The sequence below is a fragment of the Gossypium raimondii genome, chromosome 12 (genome assembly GCF_025698545.1).
Source record: "Gossypium raimondii isolate GPD5lz chromosome 12, ASM2569854v1, whole genome shotgun sequence".
Lineage (NCBI taxonomy): Eukaryota > Viridiplantae > Streptophyta > Magnoliopsida > Malvales > Malvaceae > Gossypium > Gossypium raimondii.
The window spans coordinates 54,806,465-54,816,032 of record NC_068576.1 but is presented as its reverse complement, the minus strand read 5'-3'; the positions used below and the strand labels follow the sequence as shown (position 1 = coordinate 54,816,032).

The following is a 9,568-nucleotide window of genomic DNA, read 5'->3' as shown; positions in this document are numbered from 1 at the left end:
TATTTTACCTAGGTATAAAATATATAATATAGTGTATACCTATTGCGTACGAATATTAACCTTTATTTTTATTAACCTATACACCAATTAAACATTATGGATACTAAATTAATTAACTTCATAATATATATTCAGGTTAAATAAAAATCAACTTTATTAATAAAAAAGACATTCAATTTCATATCCCCAACAGTAGAATCTATCTGCTTTATATAAGATTAATTTAAGTGTCTAATATATTGAATTTGAAAATACTTCGTCCTAGGTTGAATCTACGTTATATAAATAACTTGATTTCATCAATAAATTAAGCCTTGGCTCAATTCACATCGTTTGTTGTTGCATATATATGTAAATTCACATTAAATTTTAACGATATAAGAATTCAAATCTCATCATAATAGATTAGCAACGAAACAAACTAATTTAATTACATATTTTTATTTTTATTTATTGAATCTTAGCTCGATTGGTATGGGCATTGTTGTCAATGCAAAACGAGGGTTCAAGTGTGTTGAAGCACATTATCCTCCTATTTATGGGTTGAGGAGGGACTTTGGACAGTTCTAAGCATTGTGTTAAAAAAATAAATATGATCAGAAGAATCAATCCATTATAAAAAAGTAAGAAAAATTCCCTCCTGATTAATCTATGAGCAATCTACCTTCAAAAATATAATATACATATATATATATATTCATAGATGATGAACTGGAGACAATTAAATATGGGCATTTCATTTCAATTACAGTTGATTTTACTGCTGTACATTTACTATTTCAAATAAATTTCCTTTGCAGTTGAAGACTATGATTTCCCTAGAAAAATTGTATGAAATAGTCATATCAACATATATCATTTTCATTCAAATCAAACTATATAATTAAATATAATTAAATTATGAAAAATATTTCAACAATGTAAAAAAATTTGGTTAATTTTTATATAATTTTAATTATATGATATGACTTGAGTAAAAATAATATATATTGATATGATATCACCATTTCCTACAAATTTTTTAGGACAGAATCATTTCTCTTCTCTTATTACTCTTCTACATTTCTTTCCATTTTTCATTTGAGAGATAATGGAAAAACCATGCATTATCAAGGATTGGGTTGTCAAAATATTATTGTTCCTCAAACCAATATGATTACGGTACCATGAAATAAGCTTCTATACTTAAATTCGAAGTGAATTCAGATAAGTTTTTTTTTTAAAAAATTAGATAGACAGAAGACTTTAATTACATTGCTTGAATGCTCATACCCATGGAAAAGTGTTGTGAAAAGGAAAATGTAATATATAACAAGATAATTAAACATCCAACATGTATATAAGTATGCATGCAAGCAACCATGCGTATGAACAGTGGTTAAAATTTTTTTTTTGAACACTCGAGATAATTAAACATCAACAGTATGACCTTCATCTTCAACTTCCAATATTATGTATAAAAGAAAACAATGACGCATATAAATCCAACTCTTATTAACATAACCACCTGTACAAGTATTCTGATCTATTCGTCGTTTAACCAAAAGTAAATATCAAGTAAAGCTTTCATCTAGGGCAAGTCCAAGCAAAAGTTTTCTACTCAGCTTCATACGAGGGAAAAAAAAAAAAGAAGCAAATGAAATTTGATGAAAGAGACAAAGTTGCAGCCAATTAGATGACGAATGAACAAAAAAATGTGATGTTTAAGTACATAAACATGAATTGCTAACTTATTCATCTACATTTTTTTGGTGAGTCCACATGAACGGAGTAATATAGTTCCAAGTTTCATCTAGGGTTTTGGTGTTGAGAGAAAAAAGATGAAAAGAGCATATGTGATGAACTTTAAAAGCCATTGAAGGATAATCTAATTAACTTTTTCAGTCTCCTAAAAGAATAGACCAAGTTTTAAAGAAAATGTAGATTTTGCTCTTTAGCTACTGTACCTGCACGGGATTTAATTCACAGATACTGTATTTTGGTCCTTTTAGGTCTAAGATTTCAAGCTATATATAGAAAATAAAGTAGGAAAACTGTTGGTGTTTGTCACTTAACAGTTTCAACTTCCCATCAATTATTACTGCCAACATGCATAGTTTTGTTCAATTAAAATTTCTAAATAAGACCAACACAACACCTTTTTACAATCTTAAAATGAAATTGTTAGCTAAGCAAAGAGATATGTACATATATGTAAAGAAATGGAAAGCATGCAGTAGTAGAGGCTAACCAGGGTAACTAGTACAAAAAGAATAAAATAAATTTGATATTTATGATGCCATCTGCATTCTCTAAGAGAGTTAGTAGTATATGCCTATGTGGGTGAAGTGAATTTGTGAAGGGAAATGGAACAAAGTTAATGCGTAAGGAGAGGGGTTAAACAGGTGAGAAAAGAATTTATGGGAACAGATAAAGGAAGAAAAGGGGGTCCAAGAAACTTGAGGTAAATTCTTATATACCTTTTAAAGGTCCCTGCAAAAAAATTTCTCTGCACAACCTGCGGGCGTGTCCAACGAAGCAGTGACAACAACAACAAACCTACCAAATTAAAAAACAAAAGAGAGCAAAAAAGACTTCGGGTTACATTACATCAGATGGCTAAGCTAACACTCTGCTGCTCAGTTACTGGGATGTAGTAAAGGAAGGTTGTTTATTAACGAAAGAGATGCAGTTGAGAGCCAAAGGGAATAAAAGATACTACTACTTGGGATCTAATTCAATGACAAACAATGGGATGGGTGGTACATTCAGTCGACACCAGGCCCTACAATATGGCATATTATCTATGTGTATTATGCTTTTATATATATTTTATACATAAGGGCAAAAAGACTCTTTGGGTTATGGTTGTTATGAATCCCCTTCTGTATTAAATTAAGCTGTAAACATTGAGATCTGACTATTTTGTTTTTCCCACTCAATATCCCTTTTTATTCAGTATTGATTATAAGGATACGATGATAAAGCAGCATTGTATGTTTGAGCAGCTGGGTGGGTTTTCTCCCTCATATAAGAATCAAGAAAGTGGTAAATTTAACAAAGAAAAGAAAAAAAAGCCTATTAGCAGCTAGCTAGCATTGCAATTCAGCCATTTTGTTGGTGGTGGTGTTGATTGTGGCAAAATGTAATTGAAAGTGGAATCGATTTGTTATGTGTCAGATATCCAAATCCAAGGACATGGAAGCCTTCCCTTTGTTGGGGTTAAGGAAGTCAGTAGGGGGAAGTGGGGTTCCATTGTAGAGCCTTAATTGAAGAGGATGCTGAGACGATGTTGAAGAAGGCCGTGTCTGCGATGCTGCCATTGTGGCGTTTGCTATGGTGGTTGTAGATATCACGTCGTACTCATCGGATTCCGATATGGGGCAATCCATGTTCACCCCAAAAAGCCTTAACCTCTTGGCTGCTGCCTGGCCTTGGACCACAGGTACTGAATCGAACGCAACTGGTTTTACAACTCCACCGTGCTGTTGCCACTCCATCATTCCCATTCCCATTTGTGGAGCTGTCGAAACCACTGCTGATCTCAAATAAAACACCGACCCCATCGTACCACCAGGATTCACCAAATTGCTTCCACCTCCGTAGTATGTATTTCGGCTAAGAGGGTTTATCTGCGACAAGTGCAAGTGATCCCTTCCTGTTGGTGGCGGTCGCATTAGCAATGGATTCCATGGGATCGAGCGGTGCAAAGGGAAATGGTGATGTAGAAAAGAAACCTGCGGGTCTGGTGCATCAGGCCTCCGCCTCCAATCAATAAAAAGACGATCTTTCCCCAACTCACCGACTCCTCTCTGAAAAGAAACTATATCCCCAGCATCGAGTTTCTTATCCTTAACAAAACGGCTCCACCCTTTGGTCATAACATAGCTTTGGCTACTATTCCAATAAGAGTACCTGAATCTCCAGGGCTTTCCATTTCTATCCTCGAAATTCAGCAGAAGACCTTTGTCGCTCGTGGAAGAATCCAATGGGAAATACTTCTCAGCGTGTTGTTTTGGGATAACAAGCCGGTTGAGTTTCCCCACGTCGCTTGGGGTGACCACTTTGTCGAACATGTGTTCTTTCTCGATGTTCCCACTTGCACTACTCCTAAGCTCAAGCGTTGAATCTGAGTCTACGCGTGTAGAGTTACCTTCACTTGCTGTTGCTACTGCCGGGACGGTAGTGGTGGTGGTTGTTGCTTCTTTATCTTCTTCGGGTTCGTACCTGTTGCCTAACCAGTTGGGACTCATTTGCTGGTGATGAGGCTCCCATCGGGTGTTGTTGATACCGAAAGGACCCAACTGGGTTTTATACTGTGAAGAAGATGAATTAGAAGAAGAGGAAGAGTGCGAAAAAGGAAGCTTACCTTTACTACCCATCTGTTCTTCTTTGGACTCAAAATCCATGACCAATTCTAACCTTTTATGGAGGGATCTAGACAATGAAGGTGAGGCAAAGAAAAATCAAACCCAAAGAAACCTAACAAAAAAGGAAGGAAGAAAATCAAACAAACCGACAAACAAAGAACACCATAAACTGTGTCATGCTTTTACTACTATTTTTCTCGGACTTGCTAGGGTTGAAACACTGTTCGAAAGGAGAGGGGAAGAACGAAGGGTTGTCTCTCTCACTTGCCGTGTGTGTTTTGTGATTTGGCTTTAGCTGAAGAAGCTAATAATATCTCTCACCTTTCTATCAAGTACAGTGAGAAAAAAAGGTCGGTGCTTTGTTCATGGAGGAACGAGAGACCCCAACACGAAAACTAGAGTTGAGCAACAAATGAAACCCCTCCTAGACGTTTTCAACACAGAGATATTGCAACTTCAGCATCTTGTTGACCTTGAAAGAAGAGAGTGAAAGAGAAATAAAAGAATAAGTTAAATTACCAATTTCATCCCTCTATTCTAATTTTTTTAAAAATATAAATTTAATTCTTCTATTTCATCTGTCATACTTTATGAAAAATGTAAAATTACTCCGTTTGTCAACAGGTTAGCAATTTAAGGACAAGGCATACAATGTTATCCAATTGGATAATTTTAAATTTTCATAAAGTATTAAGACTGAACTTTAATAAATTAAAATAGAGAGTCTAATTTCAGAATTTTCATAAAATGAAAGGATGAGATTAATGGTTAGATAAAAAGAAAGGTGTTAATATATTTCCAAAGGTTGCACCTCCTCGAACCTTCACCGGTTAGGCAAGTGTAGTATATTTCCTTCTTTTTAATTTTCTTTTCTCTTTTTTTTCTTAATATATTCTCACTTTATAGTGTCTCATATGAATATTTTTAGATCAGGATTTAACATTTACTTGACTTGAAATATTATTTTAATTATTAATTAAAAACCTTTTAAATCTTTTTCAAAATAATAAATATTTCAAGTTATGTCTTATGATTTTTAATTTACATAATTTTAGACAAATATTTTTTAATTAGTATATTATATTATTTTCAATAAACAATGAAAAATTATAATCAATATTAGTATAATATTTTCTTATTAAATATTTAAAATTCTGTGCCAAAATAGTTACAATAGTTTGGTAATAAACAAAATAAATCTTATTTATTGAAAATAAAATAAAATGGTTTTATTTAGTCACTTAAATATAAAAAAGAAAAATCATTTTTAAGAAAACAAAATATGGAGCCTAAAAAAAAGCATAAGGCACAAATCCAGTCAAACTCAACTTACCAGATCTTGGCAAGCAGCTCTATCTGGCCTTTAACAACTTCTTTTTATATTTATTCTTTTTCTTTTTCCTTTTTTTAATGTGAAGATGGTTTTTAAAAAATATATATATACCTTATTATTTTTATTGATCAGTCATGTTAGCCAAATTAATTTTTATAAAACAAACATAAATACATAAAAATATTATTTTTTATTAAAAAAAAGTCATTTTCTTAAACAAAATGAAACCTTAATTTCTCTCCATATCATTATTATATTATTTGTTTAGAAATGAGGGACCCATGTCTTATCTGGTTGGTTTCATGTGAGCTTGTCACTGTCATAATCCTGGGTGGTATGCATATTAATTTATATATATATATATATTGTAAGATATATTACTCTATAAAGCCAGCTGTTTTTGAGAGCACGAGCTTCATATATATTTAGTTCAATTCTATCTTTTAATTTTTTTAATTTTTTTTTAAAAAAAGAACCAATATTTATATTAATGTTGGTCCATTTCTTTCTTAGTTGTTGTGATTTTGTAGTTGATAATGTTTGTCTCTTTCTTGATTCCTTTTGCTCCAAAAATCTTAAGATTATTTGCATTAACTGTTTAATGCTAGTAGGGGTAGTAATAACTTTGTTTTCTCATTAATTTACTCCAACAATATAACTTACTTCTGTGGGCACCTACGTGCTAACTAGCACCCTCTCTCTTCATAGGATTCGAAGAAGGGAATAAGCAATTTTGGCAATTTTAATATATCTGTTACTCACTAAATAAATTATATCATTACTGATTAATCTGTTATGCACTCAGAGTATATAATTCTATTCTATTCTATCCTTTATTTTTTAAATAAATATGTTAATGTGGACAACACATCAAATTATTAATCTAAAAATATTTTTTTAATTACCAATGACATCTTAATTTGATGATAAGATTGAAGGTTTAAGGATTTTAAATTTTCAAGTTGGATTCTATGTATGAATTGTTGGTAAATTGTCCAACTAGAACCGGGACTAGGGTTTTGACTTGAAAAAGTCATTCAATTTGATCCACAGGGGTGTGGTGGCCAACCAGAAGAAGAAGGAAAAAAGGATATTTATAGACTTTTCTCTTCAATCTCCGGTCTCTGAAAATCAAGTATAAATAAATAAAATGCAAAAAAAAAAAAAGAAAAGGAAAAAAAGAGAGAGACATATATATATTTTTATAAATTAAATATATGCTTTTTTTCCCCAGAGAATGCAGCACCTGCGGTCCTCAAGGGACCCATCTATTCGCCACGCTTTTTATTTTTTGTTTTGTCAATCCTGTTTAAGATTTAAAGTTTTTAAAAAAATTAATATTCCATTTAAAAAAAAATCAACTTTATCCTTCATTAATAGAGGGACTATGTTAAATACGGTCTAAATTTAAAATCAACATGTGATAAAAGAAAAAAATTCAAGTAACAATAACTTAAATTATATATCTTCACATCTAACACTTGTGTCATTATGTGTGGGTTTTAATTTAGAAGGTCTGGAGTGAGAAGTCGACCGATCTGGTCCAGGGGGTGCACACTGCACAGGCAAAGGCCATAACTGGTCCAGCCACCCACACTTTCCTGCCGCTTCTTTGCTTCCTCAACACATAAAACAAAGGCCACCATACCATGCATTGGGAAATTATGATGTGAATGAATTAAATGTACATCGATTAAAGCTGGTGGATGGTTTACATTGATGTACACATATTGGTACCACTTCCATTTTAGTGCAACATCTTTATCATTCCTAAATTGTTAGACATTAAGTAATCCCCCCCCCCGCCCCTTTATTACACCCAATATATATATCGTTGATATATGATGAAACTCAATTTCGTATTGGATCTTTTTGTGTGTGAGAGAGATTTAACTTTATCGAATCAAAATTACCTATTTGATTCAACTATATCAAGAGGCACGGGCAATGGAACAGTGTCGGTGTTTGTATTAAAACTGTAATAACTCAAACATTTGAGGAATGTTTTCCGTGGGTGATTATGTTAGAAAAAATTAGGTTGGTGAATTGATGCTTTTAAAAAAATAGAATAATTTAAATTCTTATTAACTTTGAAAATAAACAAAAAAGGACAATTAATCACGACATTAACATTTTCAATCAATTAAATATAATTTTGATTGGTATGATAACAATTAATTTAGCCATTTATGTTTATGTATTCCGTGTAAATGTTGAAATAATATGTAAATTTGGGAGCTAAATTTGTCAAATCAAAACCAAATTGAATGTATAAAATTTGAGGACTAAAATTATTATTTATACTATTATTTAAGTTCCAAACTGAATCGGTGTCACCCTCAATTAGGTCACTAACTCGGTTAGGAAGTTATGAGAATGCCCTTCCGTAATTAAAATAAATAATATTATTCAATGGTATTTTAGTCTTTTTACTTGAACCCACACCGATTACATCCATAAAACTTTTAATTCACCGTCCAACTAAAGCTTTTCTTTTATATATTTTAATTTTATTATACACATTTTATTACCTTTATTAATAATATATTTGATTGAGTCACCTACTCAAATTTGATAACAACACCATAATAAATAATTTAATCTAATTATTATTAATTAATTTAAAAAGATACGTTTTATTATTTATTATATATAATTTTTAAACAAAAAATTATATTTTAAATTTGGGTTTCCAGATGCACACATAAAGAATCTCTAACACCAATAAAAAGTATATACGAGGAAATACATTAACGTTTTCATCATATACTGAACTTTTTAATTTCAAAAGCTAATGATTGCTTGTGAAACAAATAGATATAATCACAGGTAACAAAACTTGATAAAATTATGTACCAACATCACATCAACGGCATAATTTGTTCAGAAAATAAAAGTTAAAGCGAGGGCTGCTGCACTGATAAATTGTAAGCAACGACAAAAAAGATATTTACAAAAACGAATTATTTTTTAACTGAACACATGGAACATGGTACATATATTTGTTATTTTGTTTTAGCCAACATGAGCTCATTACCTTAATTTATTATTCGTTTAAATTAAAGATAAAATATATTAAATTTTGTGATACACAAATACCCAATAATACATGGATCTGTCGGTCTTGTTATTGGATAGAGGTAATAAGACCCAATTTCGAAACTTTGGGAGAATGCCGTATTTATAAATTATTAACACACGACATTGTTGTTTTCTCTTAAAACAAATAAATCTATATATTAATGCTTCATTGGTTTCAAGAGGATGGTTTCGTCACCTCACCTGATTAGGGTGACGTTGGAGATATTTAAATAATTTTATTGAAAATTGAACGAATCAAAATGCTGGGAATTGTTGACTTACAACAACAATAAAATAAAAAATAAATAAATAAAAACAATGGGCCAAATGAGCTCCCTTGCCCTAATTTCCACCACCCACTTGTGTGTATGTTTTGGAGCCACCCAGCCTTGTAAATACTAATATATATATATTTAGTAGTAGCATATTTTATGTATTACCTCTAAACAAAGCTCTCCAATCATGCTGAAATCAACTTATGATTAATAATACAACACAACTAATAAGGCTTTTCGGGTTGGAGGATATCAAATTGATATTGATAAACTCATTTTGGCATTATCTTTTTATAACCACTTTCACTATCTATGTTAATGAAAAAATCAATTAGAGTCGAAGTGAAAAATTGAGTAAATATTAGAGGTTAAATTTGTCAAATATATGCAAATACTATATAGGGATAAATATCAAAGTCGATATGAACTTTAATTTTATGAAATTATAAGCATTAAACTTTGATATTGGTTTAAATATCTACATAAAACTTTAATTTTAATTCAATTGTACACATTTAAATAAATGAATA

At 31.2% G+C, this 9,568-nt stretch overlaps 1 protein-coding gene across 2 annotated transcripts; it reads right to left on the bottom strand.

The window, feature by feature from the left end:
- Positions 1–2,428: 2,428 nt before the first annotated feature.
- LOC105765371 (B3 domain-containing transcription factor NGA1) lies at positions 2,429–4,832 on the bottom strand. Of its 2 annotated transcripts, none has more exons than XM_012584419.2 (2): positions 4,671–4,832; positions 2,429–4,416 (listed from the first exon to the last, which is right to left on the bottom strand). In XM_012584419.2, exon 2 carries the CDS (start codon positions 4,386–4,388, stop codon positions 3,156–3,158), a length of 1,233 nt encoding a protein of 410 aa, XP_012439873.1. In that variant the 5' UTR covers positions 4,389–4,416; positions 4,671–4,832; the 3' UTR covers positions 2,429–3,155. The 2 variants fall into 2 exon arrangements, with proteins under 2 accessions (XP_012439873.1, XP_012439872.1); XM_012584418.2 differs by having other exon boundaries at positions 2,429–4,461; positions 4,671–4,829.
- Positions 4,833–9,568: the final 4,736 nt, after the last annotated feature.